The 19,945-nt window shown below is 35.7% G+C and overlaps 1 protein-coding gene across 4 annotated transcripts in view; it reads left to right on the top strand.

Annotated features, from left to right (window-relative positions):
* USP32 (ubiquitin specific peptidase 32) overlaps positions 1 to 19,945 on the top strand; it is an 81,384-nt gene that overhangs the window by 35,258 nt on the left and 26,181 nt on the right. For 3 of the 4 annotated variants that reach the window (XM_052802949.1, XM_052802951.1, XM_052802950.1), the window contains exons 6-12: positions 10,904 to 11,035; positions 12,558 to 12,665; positions 13,446 to 13,561; positions 13,939 to 14,001; positions 15,886 to 15,969; positions 18,740 to 18,801; positions 18,922 to 19,024. In XM_052802949.1, coding sequence (XP_052658909.1) covers positions 10,904 to 11,035; positions 12,558 to 12,665; positions 13,446 to 13,561; positions 13,939 to 14,001; positions 15,886 to 15,969; positions 18,740 to 18,801; positions 18,922 to 19,024 — 668 coding nt within the window. Of the gene's footprint in view, positions 1 to 6,076; positions 6,336 to 10,903; positions 11,036 to 12,557; positions 12,666 to 13,445; positions 13,562 to 13,938; positions 14,002 to 15,885; positions 15,970 to 18,739; positions 18,802 to 18,921; positions 19,025 to 19,945 lie in introns of those variants that run through there. The other variant, XM_052802952.1, reaches the window with a different exon arrangement.

Here is a 19,945-nt window from a genome sequence, read left to right as displayed (position 1 = left end):
AGCTCCCTACTCTGATGAGATACGTGCAGTTCTGTTCAGTGAGATAAATTTCTTCTCTGTGCTAATTTGTTCTCTGCTTTTTGTGCTGTGACATGTAAAACATTGTTATGTATAAGGACACTGTTGGTCGTTATTTTTAAGAGATAACAATACTGAGTTAGCAACACTTCTTGTAGTAGAAGTTTGCTACTGAGCAAATTAAGAAAAAAAAAAGGAAAATATCTTCTCTTTGGGAAATACATTTATTTAAATTGACTTGACATTCATACTGCTTTAATATTTGGTCTTTCAGATATAGTGGATCGTAAAACTATTGAGACAGTTCTGAAAATAATGCTCGATTCAGAAATAAGTATTACTTCTTAATTTGCTTTCTGCAGTAAAATAAGTAATATTCCTGGCACGTGATGTAGTCAGGGAACTAAATTAACTAAAGAGAAGCCTCCTCAGGATTTGCATTTAGGAATAATCTTCAAAGAACAAGTGCTTCCTTATGTCTATATTAATGTAAAAGAAGGAGCAGCTGTTTTTTAAATTAAATGTAAAAACAAAAGGCTGATAAATTATACTTGATAAATTATGCTATACATTACAGTAAAGCATCTAAGGGACTGTGGTATCCCTAGGAGAAGGGTGTTTGCTATTGAGATGTTAGTGATTTGAGCAATCCGGTTGTGTTTTATGTACTCTCATAGATTTTCTTTGTTGGTGTCAGCACGGCATTTAATCTCTTTAATGGGTGGGTTACTTGAATAAAGCAACATACAGTTTTTTCTCCTGGTTTTAAATATGAGCATTAAAATTCTGTTCTGACCATCTGAAATGAAAATGCATAATAAAATTAGTTTATAGGGAGGTAATTTATTTGCATTACATGAGAGACTGCAGTAGACGTTGAGGTTCCAGAAGACCACTAAATTCTCTGAGGTCTAATAGACAAGGTAGAGAAAGAGGTATGCTAAAAAAAAAAAAAAAACCAACCCTCTTTGAATTTTCTAGACTTCAGCCCTCGGAAAAAATCTCTGAAGCTGTATCGAATTGACATCCACCATGCCTCCAACCTTGTCAAGTTTCCTCTGGCCTAAGTGTTCAAAGAAAGCTTTACGCCAGGCCTCTGGATATTACCTCAGAGCTTACTTCAATTTTTTTCATGGTTCAAAATTGAAACTTTTTCTGAACAATTTTTACTATGCTTTTTGTGGAAAGTTTATTTATACTGAAACTGAGGTTTATAATAAAAAACAAAATCAAGAGCTACTGTTTTAGTAGATTTTATTTCATATTTAATGTTCTCACTTCCTCTGGTTTTAATATACCTGTCACTGTTACCCTCTGCAGCCAGGCCCTCAACTGTATTCCTAGCTATTTCAGATGTGCAAAATAAATTATTTGAAAAAGAAATGGTCTTTAGACTGAAGAGCATAATGTTCTACTTTAGCCAACCCACACCTATGTTCTTGTATCAAGAAGAAAGCCTTTCTTCTATTTATAGTCTAAGAGATTTTCTCAGTTTTAAACAAAGAATTAGAGAAATTAAGATTGAAGTGCTATAATTATAAACAAAATTAAGGAGACTGGATGAGAAGCATATTAGAAAAAAATGAATGGGGACAAAATCTGTTCCGATTCTTAGAAAAAAATTGTTCAGGTGGTTCCATGTCTTATTTATGTCTACTGTAGTAGTTATTTTTTTTTCTTTTCATTTTGTAGAGGGAGTATTTTCATCTTCTCATCTCAAATTTCTCAACCTTTGTCTTAACAGAATCCAAGTTACTTAATCAGTCTCTAGCAAATCAAATTGCCTCAAGTACCTCAGTTTACATTTGAGCCTTTTTGACTGCAAGGACCTATCAACTGATAACAGCATCTCTGCTACCATTTCAGCCTTAAAATCTTTTTCTGAGGACGCCTTCTGCAGGAGCGTAGTCTGTTTTCCATTTAATGACTATTGTCTGATCTAACTTCCAGTTACCTCTTTGACATCTTCAACTGTGCAGTCTCAGAGCTTGCTCAATTGCTGTTACATATACGGACTTCTTTATGAAGCAACAGTCTTGCTCTCTGTTTAAATTTTCATAGCAGACTCAGTGATCTTACCTCAGTGTAGCCATCATGTTTGTTGAAAATGTCAGTCCTGAAATCAGCTTATTCTGCCTCTTAGCTGTATCTTGTAATTCCTCATATTTTAAGGTTAGAAGTTCAAGTAATACTCCTGTATTTGGTTTTAATCTCTCTATGATCAAGTTGGTTTATAATAATTTCATAACACTCCTGTGTATTGCGGCATCTGACACTGTAAAACAAATTACAAAAGGAAGTGTTTGGTCTTCTTTCTTTTCTAGGAAGCATGCATGCGTTGTTGCTCTTTTATGTGTGCTAGTTCATATGGCTACATGTTCTGCTGGAGAACTTACCAGACTTTTAAAGCCTTGTGAAATATGTTTGCAGAGTTTTGGGTCTTTGCTGGGTGTTTCGACACAACCTGTGTTCTCAGGGGAAAAAAATTTAACTTCTGGAAAAAAAAAAAAAAAAAAAGAAAATTTTAATTTCTGTTGCTACGTATTGCATCAGACCACTGAGAAATTCAGTGTTTTCTAGTAGTTGGTGGTGTTTCTTTACTGCCAGCTTACTTCTATAAGCTGTTGGCTGAGTCTAATGAAGGTACAACTGAGTGAAAAATTAAGTTTTCCATTGTTAGGATTAAAAACACTGCAGTAAAATAAAATATTTGAGAGTGTTTGAGGTGATTATTGAATTTTCAAGTGCATGTCAGATCTGGGGTTGAGCTTTTCATTGTATTCCAGAAAACTATGTAGCTTACATGTATTTTTGAAACAGTAAAGTGTTTCAAACTGCATACTCTCCACAGGCTCAGTATACTTAACCGAATTTGGAAAGCTTATGTGACAGTTATGTTTGGACGTCTAGATAAAATTAAATTTTATTGTGTTTTTGTTATTTTCCAGTTAAATGTTGTAATAAGAAAAAGAGAAAGTAGTTGTGCTGTGTTATGATGTCTGCAGCCCGGTATCTTTCAAATGACAGATACGGAGAACTGTCAGGAATTTAAGATAGTAGGAAGATGAACTGGTGAAGTAACCTGCTGGTGAACTAACCAGCCTCCCCCAGGTCTGGACAAATACTTTATAACATATCCAGTGATTTCCCTTGTGATTTGAGACAGTATAGGAATCTCATACAACACATGCAAAAGTAAGGAAAATATAAGCGTTTGAGCACTTGGAAGTAATTGCAGCAAAGTATGAGTATTTGGGGCCTTGCTGTTTTGTTTTTTAAATTTAATAATTGCAGTCTAATCAGGTCAATCTAAAGAATAAGAAATTTAGAGCAGAAGTATTCTTAACACAGCTGAATGTAAAACAGTAAGGGCTGTTATGACAGTTCCTTTTCTCTAAATGAAGGCTTGTTTTTAATACTTTTACCTAGGATAATGGTTTCCTTTGGGGACAACAAGTAGCTGAAATAATGTTTAGTAAACCTAGGCAGACACTGTTAGCAGAGTACAGTGAGAGAGTGAAAGGTTTTAAAATTTCTTCTACTGTAAAATGGAAACTAATTTGTGAAACTTGCTGGCGCGATTATGAATTTCTCACCTGGCTCCAGGGCTCCGGCTGGCTCGCCACGTGCCCACTCCTGGCTCAAGCTTCAGACCTTCCTACCAAGCTTTACCTCCTCTCACAGTGTACTGCTTCCCATTAAACATCTTGAATAATATGTCAGAGACATGAAAAATTGCAGTGATAAAAATAGTGAAAGTTATTAACATTGATTTAGAAACAGACAGCAAACATTTTATTGCAAAGCACCAGTGACTCCATTTAAATTTGCTTAATGAGCCAAGCTATCAGGGAAACAAAGGAATTCTAATTTTTCATTGGTAAATAACATTTATTTTGGTATGCAGATGACTTTAATTATATTTCTCAGCACATAATTAGAAATGAAATTTTAAAGTTACAGGAAGTTGCACACACTTACTGCTTTTAATCAAATTTTGTTCCATTTCACTTAAATCATAAATATGAATAACTTCATTTGAAAGCTACCAAAATAACTCAAGTTTCTTTTGGACCTTTGTTCCCAAAAACCAGTTTCAGGGATATGAGTCTCTTCTACACCTGAGTACTGACCAGCTAGCAGTAGTTTGGATTTTCTCAGTTTCATCGTATGATCGGGTACCTTTTGGGTTTGTTTGGGTTTTTTTTTTTTTTTTTAAAACATCATATTGAATAGCACTGTAGTGGAGCATGTAAATCAAAGATAAATCCTGTCAGGGACTACTGCTAACACTAAAGTTCTCTGTAGGGGAATATTCCCCCAAATCATTATACATCCTTAATAATTACAAATTAAACACCTGATCTTTTCCAAATGTAATTCAATAATACAACAATTCTCTGCCACTGGAGGCTGTCATTTTGTTGCCTACCCTAGCTGGTTTGCACTCTTGTAGGTATCGGAATGGAACTGACTCCATCCTACCTGCAAAGTACAGCTTTCTGTGGCTCAGTTTGGCAGACAGACGGACAGGAACATGAGACACGGAAAGGTCTCCTGTCCCTCCAAGCGCAGACCCTGGGGGGTCACTGTATCATTCCTTTCGTAAGATATTGAGGCTTTTTTTTTTTAATTTTTTTTTTTTCTCCATTGGGGAAAACTATTCCAGTACATCTTCTACATGTGGGCAGTTTGTCTTAATTTTCTGTCAACATTGTCCTTGGTTTCAGACACTCTCTGCTCTCCTTCCTTCTTACCATTCAGCCTAAATGCAAGTGACTGTTACGTTTCTTCTTGACCTTTTTGTCAAAGTAAAATGAGCCCAGTGCAGGTCTGTTTCAGACCAGGTGCTCCATCCCCTGTTCCATCTCAGCCTTGGGTGATACATGTTGCTGTCATACTGATGCCAGATGACACCTCATTAGTTTCCTTCATTTGGCTGGAAATATTTCTTTTGCTGCAACATAGGTGGTGGTTCCTTTTTTATGACTTGAGTCATTTTGTTGTGTCTCAGAGTCATGTGATGGGCTTATATACTCAGGTTTTCAGTTCTTTTCCATGGGGAGAATACTCCCATTTATCAGAGGGGTTACTGGTTTCAAACTGACAGACCACGTAATTTGTACTTCTTTGTTATCTGGTTCTCGTGTCACCGAGTTCTTACTATAATAGCATCCTAATTCTCTTCTGAATTGAAGAGACTCTCTTCTGTCGTCAGAAAAATTCATCAAAGTGTTCCTGCTTTTTCTGACAGCTCTTATGTACTGAGATGCAGTAAGACAGTGTGTAATCAGTATAATAATTATATTTTAGAACATACAGTTATCGCTAATTTAACATAATAAATGAGAGAAGCCCTGCATAACCAGACAGCGTGGTTGAAATGGAAGAGTGAGTTTTTGAAACAGTATAAAATTGAAACTGAATGTTGTGGAAGTAAACACTCCTGTCAGAGATGGGTTTATAAACCTGTAGGGCTTTGTGTTAAGATGAAGATGTGAGTCTGTAAAAGGAAAGTGAAATGAAGTGATCACTTAACTTTGCTCACATTAAAAGGCTGTCTGGATGTTAAATACATGTTCTGTAGCTTGCCCACTTCAGTTGTGGTACCCACTCTTGAAACACCATCTCTAAATGATGTATGGAAGGTCACTAGAAGTCAGTTCTGAAGATTTTGGATTTATTAAAGGTACCTTCAAGAGTGAATTTCATTCTGTACTATTTTCTTCCAAGTGTGTGAACACTTGTGCTTTGAGAGGAACTGTAGTGTTTAATATCTCTTCTGTATGGATTCCCATCTTAAGGCGGTGATACACTATATTCTCCTAGATAAACACCTGGGTAGTTGTGTCTGACAGACACAAGGATCTTGGTTCAAGTCATAATATTCCCTTCTCTGTATGTCCATTTTTCATTTGAGAGGAGGGGGGAAGATGAAAGTATTACAGCAGATGAGGCCAATAAGAAAAAGCCTCAGTGTCACTTAATCTGCATCTTGCCACTTCGTTATCCTCTTAGTTCCCAGGCTATTTTATGTCTTGCAAAGCAGCTCTCTGTGCCCAGGTGCCAGAATCTTCGTGTGTTAATTTGAAAGCGACAAACAAGTGTGTTTAGTCAGAAATACTGTTTGGTGTTCAGTCATTCAGTCTCTGGTTCTGACTCAGCCGTTGCGCAATGAAGAGCTTGCTCTGTGACTGGGGACTGGGTTTTGTGCGGAGGATATCATGGTAAACAGTAAACCAAACCAAGTTTCAGTTAAAATGTTGGGAATATGGTATGCTTCTACTGCTGTGAACCAGAGAGGATTGTACCAATAGGTGGGTAAAAGTTAAAGTTTTAAAATATATTTAAATACTTAGTCAATTTTGGTTGTATAAAGAATTGTAATAAATAGTGCCTGAAAAGAAAACATGTTTTTAAATTTTTTTCTAAGACAGAAGATTATTCATGGCTTGCTACTGATGCAGTATTTAAGAAGGGCATACATTTCATGGAAATGGCATTAAAATGAAGGATGCTTTTTTTTTTTTAGTGTTTATCACTGTCATGCAACCTGACTGTCAGTCACAGTGTGGCATCTGGTTTTAAATTAACTCATTTTTAGTAGATTTAAGTTTCTCAGGTGCATATTTTTGCTGAAAATGTTTACCCATTCTTCCTTTACGATATGAAGACTCTGGCTTGAGGTGTACTTGACATTATCATTCTTCTGGTTATACTTGTCTAATTCTTAGAGAATTGAACTGAGAAACACTATTCATAGTTTTACAGATCTGAAAGTTTTTCATATTTTTAATGGACAAGTGATGAGGGAGACATAAAATAGCATATGGTAGTAAACTGGTAGCATATGATTAAATTTCACAATTGCAATATATCTCCATGTGACCTCAAATAATTGTATCAGGTATTTAATTGACAAAAATGAATACTTACTTGGCCTAGAAAGCCAGTCTGTTCTGATGTTTTGGACTATGCTGTATATGTAAGATACATTTTTTAAAATAATCGTAAGTTATTTAAAATTTGACCTACTGAATGAAAGCCCAGTTCACACATCCTGATGTGATTTGAACAGGCATTAGGAAAAAAATTTTATACTTTGAAAAGGCAAAATCCTTTATCTATATAAAACCTCTTTAGAATGTAAAACCTCTTTAGAATATGGCATTTTTTTTCATACACATTAGTATGTTTTGGATAATAAGTGCAGTCTCCTTTTATCATGCTTCATTTAAACTTCATTAACAAATATGATTACATGTGTATATCGTAAATTGCAAGAGATTTCTTTTAGTTTACGTTTATGGAGGAATAGATGGTGCATTACATATCCTGCGACTGATTTGCAAGATTATGTGCAAAAAATCGCGCTGGAGAAATCAAATTATGTAACAGCTGGCTTTTCAACTGCAGAATTACACTTTCACATGTGCTGTAATCCAATAAATCTTTCCGTATTTTATAGAAGTGAAACTATTGCAGTGGGGTACAATTCATTGTTACTGTGAATGAAAAATATTCCTTTGTCACATTTTTACTTGTATTCAACCTAAGTTGTGTAAGTCTAGTCAATACAAAGAATGTTACTTACTACTACGTCAGTTTTACTTTTGAAAATGTTTGGCTCTTCTGCGGAAGGTCAATACACTGGACCTGCCTTGGCTATAATATCAACGTAGCACTTACGCTAATACTTATCAGCTATTCTTTTGAAGATGATTGTTTGAAAATTCTTTGTCTTTTAAATGACCACGTAATTTCAACCACTGCTTGACAGAAATGCAGATAAGTTGCTTTCTGATAACCTTTCTTTTCTGAGTTTAAAATATAAAGCAGTAAAGTTAGCACTGTAGAAACCATCTGTGAAGTACAATTTAAAAAATTGAATATAACTAGCTTCTACCATAGATATTTGAGAAAGGTTCTCTGACAAAATAAAACAATCTTTCAGTTCTTAATTCCTATAGATAAATAATGCACCTGCCAGTGAAAGCAGGTTTCTGCAGATTTACTCTTCAGTAAAGACAATGTGAGCTTCCTTATGTTTTTTGAATAATCTTAGTGTTGCATCATTTCAAGAATGAAGTGCAGCTAGTACATTTGTTATTCTTCCTAGTCACAAAGGTAGATTAAAAGGAAACAAAGTGATTTACATGCTCATGCTCAAGAGAGTTAGCATAATGCTTTTGTATTTGCTAATGAGAGCAATAATGTGTATGTGCAGTTCTTTTAAATGACAGTACAAACTTGCCCTTTATGTGCAGTTCTTTAGCTAGTATAATAGTACTGTGATTCTCTTCATGTACTGTCTCATGAAGTGGCTTTTACCTTTCTTTTTTTCTTTCACTGTTTTTTTTTATTTCTGTTCTTGAAACTCCATGAATATACTTTTTCTTCTATTTCCTGCAGAATACTGGTACTGTAGTCCTAATGCCATGTGTTGTGAGCTTGCTCTTATCAGTATTGTAGCACCCTGATACCTGTAGAGGGAACAAGACTGAGGGAAAGTGTATTTTGTTTGGTAGATTCTCTCTCATCTGTTGATATGCTGACTGTTGTGGGGCAGGTATGTTGTTAAATCATCAAGAAATCCCTGTATTTCTTGGAACATACCAGATGCTCTTCTACATCACTTGACTGTTTTGCTGAGGATCATGAAGTTGCTTACATCTGTGGCAGTGCTAAGCACCCATGATATTTCTGTATGCTGATCTTCAAAGGAATAACTACTCTATTTATCTTTCTTGATTTCTGGTAGAATAACATTCCTTTTATATGTTTAGATTATTGCTTCTTCATGTATTGGGGACAGACTTCTTAGTAGGGCCTCAGTATGGTTTTGGACAAAAAGAGGGTAGATTCGGACAAGATGTAAAGGAGAAATTTTTTACGATGAGGGAGGTGAAATACTGGCACAGGTTGCCCAGAGAGGTGGTAGATGCCCCATCCCTGGAAACATTCCAGGTCAGGTTGGACAGGGCTCTGAGCAACTGGATCTAGTTGAAGATGTCCCTGCTCATTGCAGAGGGGTTGGAGTAGCTCACCTTGAAAGGTCCCTTCCAACCCAAACCATTCTATGATTGCAACACAAGAGCCAGGAGATGGTAAGCCAGATAAGGGAATTTGATTGTCTAGGAAGGAGGGGGAAAGGAGAAAGGAAATCAGTTTAGTTTTTCTTCTGGATCAGTTCTCTTATCTCACTTACTATGTAAATGCACAATAGCTGATAATGATACAAGTGAGGATGCTGCAACACGTGCCTGTGGTTAAGGGGGTAGGTGAACTTTCTCTGTTCAGCCTGAAGTTATGTTAGCTTAACGTGACCCTAGAACTGCAGCTTTGGTGTGGGCGTTCTGCATGCTAGTATATGGTTTGTCTAGCGATTATACTGAATGTACAGAGGAAAAGGAGGGCATGTTTTCACTGATGTTACTTTTCTAGTTAGACTGTCTAAAAATATTTTACAGGAAGATGCAAACCCCTTCCACTCCTCCACCTCTACTTCAGATACTAATTTTTGTTCAAAATTTTCCAAACTTTCTGCTGATGAGGGTAAGGTGGTGTGTAGTTTTCGATGCATTAGATGATGTGCCTGCTGGGTAGTTACAACTCGATCATGCTTATTGTAGGTTACCTACTATAAGTTACTATTCTGATTAAATTACTACTCCTAATGACAGAAATAGGAAAAGAAATCAATAAAATTTCAATTTGATATGTAACTTTTTGGGGGTCTCTTCTGTTCTTAAGCCTTACAGGATTATTATTGTTTCTGTAGACTAAACCAGGCCAAATAGCTCAAGTTAAACCTATTAGAAAGCTGGCATGGATTTAAAGACTCAGAACCATCTGGGAATGGGATCACGCATAGTGGTTCTTAATATAGACAGCTTTGTCATTACATATCTATTTGAGAACCAATTAATTTGCACTGACCTAAAGCAGTGTTGTGACACACTTGCATATGTAAAAAGGTTAAAAGTATTGTTGAGCAGAAACTTAATATTTTTATATATGTATATTTAATTTCAAGGATAAAATGTAAGGAGACTGGCAGTTGTATATAATGTTTTGAAAGAAAACACAAGTTCTTCCTCTGGCTATTTTTATTCACCTTTGCCTAGCACCTTGTTTTACTCGTTGGGTTTGGGGTTTTGGTTTTTTCCCCTTCTTTAAATTAGCTTGTAAGTTCCTCTGTATAAAGTGTCTTCTAGGTTTGTATAATCACTCCCCAATGTTGTCTGGGTTTCTAAGTGCATCTATAGTATAAATCATAAAGTGAAACAAACTATTTTATATTTGGAAAAAATTAATGCTGAGATACAGTGTTTAAATGTCACATTAAAATTTAGCCTTATTACCATATAAGAAGGCTAAAAATTTCAAATAGGAATTTTTTGAGAGCAGCCAAGTACTAAATAATTTTTTTTCCCCATAAAAGTTCTGGGATTTTTTTTTAAATGCTACTTTGCGTCCTTTTAGAGGTTTTAAATACTGGATACCTTGTGAAAATAAGATAGCGCACATATAATCTACCTGTTCAATTCACCAAGAAGAAATATGTGAAAATGAAGAGACTGCTGGAGCCTTTAGCAGTGGGAAAAGTTCATTTCTGTATTTCTAAACACTTGTGATGATACGTTATTGATGTTGAACTCCTAGATGGTGAATAGGTAAGGTGATTCTGTAGATAAAGAAGGTAAAATTGGACCTTTGTCTCTCTACTGCTCGTATTTTTAATTTTTATATTCAGGAGTCAGGCACAAAGAAATCAACGTCATTTCTCTTTGTGACAAAATAATGCTGCATTTTTATTTGGTGCTGAATTCTAACATGGTCTAGATGTCACCAAAAATTTCTTTTATTTTTGTTGATTATACAGTGGAAGAATCCGACATCATCGATCTCGAAAAACGATACTGGCTGCTAAAAGCTCAATCAAGAACTGGACGTTTTGATTTAGAAACATTTGCCCCCTTAGTTTCCCCTCCTATTCATCCATCTCTGAGTGAAGGTATGGAACTTTGATCAAACGTGCAAGGAAATGATTTTGCTGTGGTGTTCAGTATCTGATTGTCTACTGACATAGAAATTTTATGGCTTTAAAAGTGGGCCTATTTTAAAATGTATTTTAAGCTTAAATTACAGAGATCATTCCACTGAGTTATGAATGTTTGAAAATGAGAAAAGATGCCTGAGAAATCTCTATTTGTTGGGAAATCTGGAACGACAAAGGAAGCGATTCTTTTATGTGTTGCATTCATATTAGTTGTCAGGAAATACGTCAAACTTTGTGTATAATTTGCTCTGTAGTTCCTTAAATTTTTTCATTGGGCTCCTTAAGATTCTGTAATGACAAAATATACTGCTGTCCCTGAACGAGATAAAATAGAACACCATTTTTAAACTGACAAGTGTGAATTTCGTCTATTAAATGACAATTCAGCATGCAAGTCAGAAGTTGTGTTATGCAGTCAATGAGACAGTCTTCCCTAATAGCGTAAGTTGAGGAAGACTTTGTTCAGAAGACTTGGTCAGGAGATTTGTATGTTGCAATGCAGACATATTAATAACCAAGCTGGTCTTTCAAGTTGAAGCCACTCTGGTAATAACTGGAGGTTGCAATTGTCTAATTGCCATTTACTGCATAACATGAGGACATTAAGTAACATTCTACTTACATGCTAGTTTTTGTCTGCAGTTCTAGAGTGAGAATTTTTTATCACCAAGTGGTCATCTTTACTGACAAGTGGCAGCAGTAAGTAGAAAATGGGAAATTCATCTGCAGGGGATGCAAGCTGTTAAAACACCAGAACTTATGTTCAATTCAGTAGGGATATATACCCACATCCTTTTGCTCATAAGTGAATTTTCTCTACTTAGTGATATAAATTTACACAGCTGCTATGGGGAAACTTGAATGGTTTCTGGTCATTCTATATGTCTTCTGTGAATAGTGCAACTGAGTCATTGTCACTAAAAAAAAAAGTTCTTGGGATAAAGAAAAAAGTTATATTTGCTGAATGAATAGAACTCTTAAATCCTTCTAAGGCCAGTAACTAAAACTCCTAATTCACTTAGGGCCAAATTTGCAATGGTATTCAGTGATTTTCATAGGAGTTTCTATCAGGTACTTTGGAAGAGCCAAAGCATTTGGCATCTGAGTACCTTTACTGGTTTGGTCCTTTAGCTTTTGTGAAAAAGCTTGTCCTGATCATACTGGTTTAGATGTACACACTATAAATCAGTCATTACAAGGAAGGCATGAGAATAAGGCTCCTGTTCAGAATTCTTGATTCCCTCCCCACTCCACCCCTGGCTTTGTCTAGCCACACATAAGTGATCTAATTCACCTTTACAGTGGTCTTAGTAGTGCTTAATTATCTTTATTACACTTAGTGAGAATTAGTTATGATCATAAGTGTTTGTACTTCTCCTTGCAAATGTTAACCATTAACCCTTCATATAAATGCTGAGTATCATTGACAGCTGTTTCAGCCAGTTGGTGTAACAGGGGATGCTTTTGTGGTTTGCAGGTTTGTTTAATGCTTTTGATGAAAACCGAGACAATCACATAGATTTTAAAGAAATTTCCTGTGGGCTCTCAGCATGTTGCAGGGGACCCTTGGCAGAAAGACAGAAGTGTAAGTATATGAAATGTTAACTATTAATTTTAGAGAAGTTTTTCAGTTTGAGCAATGAAGTTTAGTTGTTTCCACCTTTTTAGAAATTTTTTCCACTGAACAAGTGTGTGTCTGTGAAAGGTGACAGACTTTAGAAGTTAAAAAATTAAAGGAATTTTAAATATCAGGGCTTCCTTTTATAAAGGATGATTAAACCTAATTTTGTATATTTTATAACATCCTTAGCTTCATATAAATTATCAACCTGTTTGGGGAAAAAAAAAATATATTTCGGAAGTTATTTTGCAGTGTTCTGCATTATGATGCAGAAGTTTGTATCTCAATAAAAAAAGTGCAAACACTTATCTATTCATTACATATAATATAAAATGAATGTCCTATTTGATTGTCTTGTGGCAAATAGCATGTTCTGGCTTGTTTACTGTCCAGTTTTCAGCTGGCTCCTTGAAAGGTTCTTGTGTTTTGAAATACCTTTGTTCCATACTTTTCCAAAGCCATATTGCTGCAACTTAAAAGCTATCATTCACTGGAAATTTCTGGATGCACATATGTTCCCTGCTCTGTCACATCAGAAAACACAGCAGAGAATTGCAGGAATCTAGATTTCAGTTTATTAAACACAGCTGCTCCATTTCCTCACTACCACACATGCATCCTGCCTCATCAAAACTGTCAGCACTAAATCATGTTCTTGTGACTCTGCAGACTTATATTCTGCAAGAAAAAAAAAATAGTTGTCGAGTAGTTCTAACATAGAAAAGTAATTTCCTTTTTTCTCAGTTTGCTTCAAGGTTTTTGACATTGACCGGGATGGCGTGTTGTCTCGCACTGAACTTAAAGAAATGGTGGTTGCACTTTTAGAGGTCTGGAAAGATAACCGTACTGATAAAATACCTGTAAGTTATATTTGGATTTTTATTCATTTGCTTCTGTTTCTTGAAGTCATCCTTCAAAAGTAGGAATGTGAATGTTGTTTGAACATGGTTTCAGTGAATACAGGCTTCCTTGAGCTACCTTAGCTGAGGAGTATTGATAACTGGATGTAACTTACCTTGCATAACTTTGACCTGCCATTAACCAAAGTAGAATGATTTGACTATAACGTATACTGTTTCACATAAAGAAACCTTAGGTACAAAAGTGCAACTGTCCGGAAGCACTCAGTTGTGAATTACATAGAGGTATCATCAACATTTCTTATACTTTTATTCTGAACACATGCAGCTCCAGAGAGTGAGAATTTAACTGTTTTCTCATCCTTTTGTTTGTTAAGGAATTGGACATGGGTTTGTCTGAAATTGTAGAAGATATTTTGAAGATGCATGATACCACAAAGGTAGGAATTTGCTGTTCTTCCCTTGTCATTTTTATACACTAGTATCTTCAGTTTATTTATAAGAAAGAAAGTAAAATCTTGTGCTTTCTTTAAAGCAGAGATGTGTCAATAAAAGAATTGCTTTCAAGAAATGTCAGTTTTCCATTAAAATTTTCCACATTGTTTTGTGAGAGAAAGAACATGTTTGAATTTTACAAGCCATTTTTATATATGAAACTAAACCAAACATACATAACCAGATTAAATTAATTTGAAACATATACTGTGTGCAAGGCTTTGCTATGCATAATTAATACCAGTTTTAAATCTGATGCTTGACTTTTGTTCTGGATAAACTGTTCTTTTGTTTCATGTTTAAAATGATCTTAGGAAAAAAGGGGTAGTGCATTAGTGTATCTTACATTTTATCCTCTGTAAAGATGCATTACCCTCCTATGCTGGAAAAGGACTGTATTAATTCAATAGTAACTTACGCATTATCATTATAAAACTACTTTGTTTGCAATAATATTATATACAACCAATGAACTATGTACAGTGATATTGTTTCAGAGCTAAGTATCTGTGAAAGCATGGAGACATCTGTCATGACTGTTGTGACACACGGCAAAAAGTCTTAGTAGTTTATATGATGCTTTATAGTTAGCTGTGTGTAAATCTTTAATTATGTTGTTGCTTTTTCCAGATAGGCACTATCATTTGCAAACAATATAGGGGAAGTTGTTTCCATTATTTCATCCTTTGCTTTACTAATTGGGAATAGTGTCTGGAAACTATAAATAATTTAAGGAAAACTATAAAGAATGTCTAGAAATGCTTAATTACTTGTTTGAATAGTTGTCTTGCCTGCTTGTACTCCAACAAAGTGGTGGGCAAATAGCTTATTATAATTCTTTCATTACCAAAGCAGTAGAAAATATGGCTTCAGTGAGCTCTTTCTTTCATCCTTTGAGGTTTTTATTGTTTGCTTTTTTAAACAGGGTAGTTTATAAGCAAGTGCATAACAGTCTCATTTCCACAAAGAGTTAAAAAAGACGACTAAGTCTTCAGAATATCTTTCATAGTTGCACCATGAATGTAGTGCAGGAAAGAGCTGATGGTGCAGTAATTACATAAATTACTTAACCTCTTTTCATATGTTAGCTTTGACCTGTGTGAACTCTGGAGAAAATGGTCTGTAAGAAGAGGCAGAGTAGCTGCCACTTCTGTAAAATTGGCTATTAATTATACTACAGTATAAAAAATTCAGGTTGATCCTATCACTGAATTGTTGAAAATCAGAAGGTCCTCTGATATTGGTCAGTGTTATGCTACTGTCACTTTTCAAGTGATTAAGAATTAATAGTGCTTGTGTAGTAAGGTAAGATCGTAAGGACGTGATGATCCAAAATAGTTTTTCCCAACCCACAGAGGAAGGTGGTGGATTTCTGAATGGATGCAAGTATCTACATGCGCAGAGCTTATCCGGACGATCAAAGTCTTAGATTGTCTTAGTCTTGTTTCGTTTCCTACAAAGTGATTGCCTTGATGAGTCACATACTGCTTCTGCTGATGTCATGGTTTGAGAAAGTATGACTACTGCAGTTGAGCATGAATACTGAATCTGAATGATGGAGAGCAGGAGCAAATGTTACATGTTGTGCATGGTTTGTCCTCTGTACTGTCAAAGCTTTTTCGTTCTCTAGGTTGCATATGTTATGCTAAAACTGGATTTTTCTTCTTCCATTGGATCAAATTTTATTACCAGAGTGGTAGATGCTAATTTTTATCAAATCACTGGCTTTGTCATGCCTTGTATGACACATTTAATGAGCATTTTAATAGAAATAGGTTAATGGTTTAATGGTTTTTCCTTCCCCTTTCCTTCTCCTCCCTTTAACTAAGCTTGGACACCTCACTCTGGAGGACTACCAGATATGGAGTGTGAAGAGTGCACTTGCCAATGAATTTTTAAATCTACTTTTTCAGGTATGTTTAGAGGGATTTTAAACTTGAAAATTGTGGTAATTAACTCATGAGCTTTTTGCATTGCCACGAAGCACAGCATCAGCCTTTGTGCTAACACACTTAGAGTTTTGTCTATTGCAATAAGTTATGTGTTTTTGCAATTGCGCATTACCTCGGTGAAATGATTCTCTATTTGATTATTCTTCTTTTCAGTGTATGGAGATGCCTAAAGCATAATCTGTTAAAGTGAACGTAGTGTACTGTTTATAAAATGAAAAGACATTTCAAGTGTATCAGCGGTTATATTTTCTGTTAGAAAAAGGCTGTGTTCTTAAACAGTTGTTCTTGCAAATGTTTGCCAAGAAAGTGACACAGAAAATGAGAAAAGGTATTGCTAACTCTTTACAACCACTTTCCCTTTAAATTTTCTGTTAAGGCCATCTAAGGAACCTTTCATTGGTTTTTTTTGATGAAGCAGTCCTTGAAAGCTGTGATAACATATCACTGTTGTGATGCAGAAGCTGAGGATTAAGTGTGTACAGAATTCATTTTAATTGAGCTTGAACTGGATTTTTATAAATCCTTAAAACAGTCGTATTTTAGCGCTGGCTCACTTTGTGCAGAAAATAACCCCTAAGATATTTTCATTCACTGCAGTTTGTTCCTTACCTGTTTTCTGTAGAGGTTGATACTTTGAGTTTAAATAATAATCATCATCATCATCATCATCCTTCTCCTAATGGAGCCTTGAAGATTTGCCCTAATTTAGTATTCACCTCCAGCCCCATATGACAGTCTCAGTTCTTCCAGGGAAGGCTGTGGAGAACCAGTGGGCTCTGTTCTCATTTTACCACTGAAGCTTAATCAGTTACAGGGTCAGATTGTAGCAGAAAAATACTTCATCAGAGAGAAGCTGTGTGGTTTTTAAAAAAAAAAAAAAAAATCTCATGAGAGGCTACCTGAATAACATACTGCTGATTCTCCTGTTTATGACCCTAGACTACTTTATAAATTGTATTTTGAACTGTACTTTTCCAAGAACTTCAGGGCAACCGAGTGAGAGCATTCTGAGGCCATCAGCTACACCACAGCTGAAAAGAATAAAATCAGAAAGTTCTGCAAATTCTTTTTGTCTCTAATTGCATCAGGTTTTGCTTACATTGCAACCTTCTCAAGAAGGGCTGTCTTTATTTTTGGACCATCTAGCATCAAATATCCTATCATAACTTAATATTGATGAACTAACAAATATCTATGCAATATGGAAGTAGAATGAATGAACATGTAATAAATTTGTCTTCATGATGATGACACATCACCATTGTTACACATGTCTCATTTACAGTATTTTTTCTCCTGACAGAGTTGCTACATTTTCATTTTAGATTTTTATTTTTAGTTCCTTCAATAACTTTATCATATGAGGCACCCTCATCTCATGCTGCGGGCTCAACAGCATGCTCGCACAGGACAGAGTCTGCCATTGATTTGTCTGTGCATTTATTTGAACTGTCATGAGCTTGTGTGTCTCGCCTGCAGACGGAAAAGCTAACTAGTCTGAGTGGAGTGCCTTGGAGAGCTTGTCAACAAATTGGTTTGTCTGCAGCGGGGATAGTTTATATGAAGAATCTGATACTAGCACGGTGTTACATGAGTTTAAAAAGAATCATCAGAGCCAGCTGTGTTGTGTGTGCTGGAAAATCTGTTGCTTCCCAGCAGCTAATGGCCTTTGTTTTATTCAGAATGTGAAATGGTCTCTCGCACCGTAATATAAATTTAAATAAGATATCTCACCAGTCATTAGAAATCTCCAGCTGAGATGCAAATTGATAGCCTCAAAAGAGACATAAGGAAAAGACTATAAATCATGTTATGAGTAGCAACCAATTTGAAAACCGTCTCAGAGAGGAGACAGCTGACCCTCCTCCCTGCAATGGGAAACAAAGACTCCTGCAGAGTCTGTTCCCCTCTGCTCATCGCTCCCTGCCGCATGCCCTGTGGCTGCGGAGCTGCTGGGAGAAACCAACCGGAGATGTCACTGCAGCCACGGCCGGGATGGTTTTACTAGGAAGAGAGGAGTAAAATATTAGCCATCTGGGACTGCTGCCTTGCACTCCGAATAAAACCCCACCCAAGTCGGGCAGCTGTCTAGGGGATGGTGCCTTTTCCTTCTGTGTTTGTTTCAAAACGAAAAAAAAAAGAAGAAAAAGCATCAGACATTCAGAGAACGTTCTACAATTTTGAGAGCATTTTCGGTGGTGACTGGTTGGTTGGACCGCTTTAAACTTCTCTCTCGCTCTCTTCATGTGCTTGTTTTCTTTTCAGTTCCTTATATAACCCCTTCTCCTCATTTTTCCCCATTCCATTTTGGTTTTTTTTAACCTTTAGCTTATCCTCTTCCAACAGCTTGCATTCTCCCAATTCCTTATTCCCTCCCTCCAGTACATGTAGACATCTTAACTTTTTGTATATCTGATCCGTGTCAGTTACTGTGATATTTCATAGCATGTGCTTCAGACCTGAAAATAATGAAAATTCATTTTATGTTCAACTTAATTTGTCTTGGGACATTTGACATCCTTGGTATCTTTGTCGTAACAATGGGAACAGGTCATGAATCTCACAGCTCAAAATACTTCTTTTTTAGTGATTTGTTCAATTTTAGCTAACCTTGCTACATAATTAAAAAAATTTTATGAAAAGTCCTATTAGAGTTGTTCTTTTCTTTTGTTTACCTAATGCTTGTTTCATAGTGGTGTAGCTCTTAATAAGAATTACTTTCTTTTTCCAGGTGTGTCATATAGTTTTGGGGCTGCGACCTGCCACTCCAGAAGAGGAAGGACAGATTATTAGGTGCGTGTTCTGCTCAAAATCTTAAATGGGTTTCAGAATCATCTTTTAATATTTTCAAAAGGAGGACTGTAATTTCCCTGTTTCAACTAATACTTCATGTTGTTCATTCTTTATACGCAGAGGCTGGTTAGAAAGAGAAAGCAGGTATGGCCTTCAGCCAGGGCACAACTGGTTTCTTATTGCAATGCCGTGGTGGCACCAGTGGAAAGAATATGTCAAATACGTAAGTATAATAATAATGTATACTGAATAAGTGATTTCTTTGTATTTGTGAATGTGTTGATGAAAAAATAGTGTGGAACAAATGACTGCTTAACCAATAATGCTTGAAATTAAGCGTCTCCTGTCTCTTAGTGGAAAATAATTGTTTTGCTGAATCATTGTCACGTGGTGAGTTTTTCACTGTAATTTCATTAACCTGTCATTTCTTTCTGTACTTTGTTTCATCATTCCTGCATGTCAAAATATTTTTTAAAAAAACCCCATACTCTCACAATAGTACTTCCCTTGAGTCTTTTGATCCGTTTGATAATAAAGCTACCTGTTTTGGTTTTGACTTTGCTTGGGCCACAAATACATACTGTGCATTTTCTGGATAAATAAAGGAGGGAATTGGTATAATTTGATTTATAGGCAATGACAGAAAGTAGTCTAGTACCTGATGGTGATCATAGGAGTCCTACTAAAACTTTATAGTTACAGGGTGCTCTGTAATACCCTCCAACTAAAATATTCAAGTTAAAGCATCACTCACTATGAATTTTACAAAAGAAAGCGTATTTAATAAAATTAAATTTTAATAAAATTTAATTGAGGTGGAGACAAATATTCTTTGCAGGTTACGCAAGTGAAATAAACTATTTCTCAAAAGAGTTTTATATAGTGATAAGTAATCATACAGTATTCGAGTTGTTTTATAAACACAAATAACTAAAAATATTCAGAAAACTGCAATGTATGCATTAACTAACCATATAATTACAGTTATTCTTTGTGCACAATGAATTGGACAAATGATGGCTTAAACGCCTGAAATAGTAGGTAATTTGATCCTTGTCATAGTATAAGTACTCAGATGTGCACATGATTTCATAACTAATCCTTTGCATAATAGCACAATGCCATTAGTCACTGTCTACCTCTC

The sequence above is a fragment of the Harpia harpyja genome, chromosome 12 (assembly GCF_026419915.1).
Source record: "Harpia harpyja isolate bHarHar1 chromosome 12, bHarHar1 primary haplotype, whole genome shotgun sequence".
NCBI classification, from domain to species: domain Eukaryota; kingdom Metazoa; phylum Chordata; class Aves; order Accipitriformes; family Accipitridae; genus Harpia; species Harpia harpyja.
The sequence above is the reverse complement of the archived record's forward strand: the minus strand, read 5'-3'. Positions and strand labels throughout refer to the sequence as shown.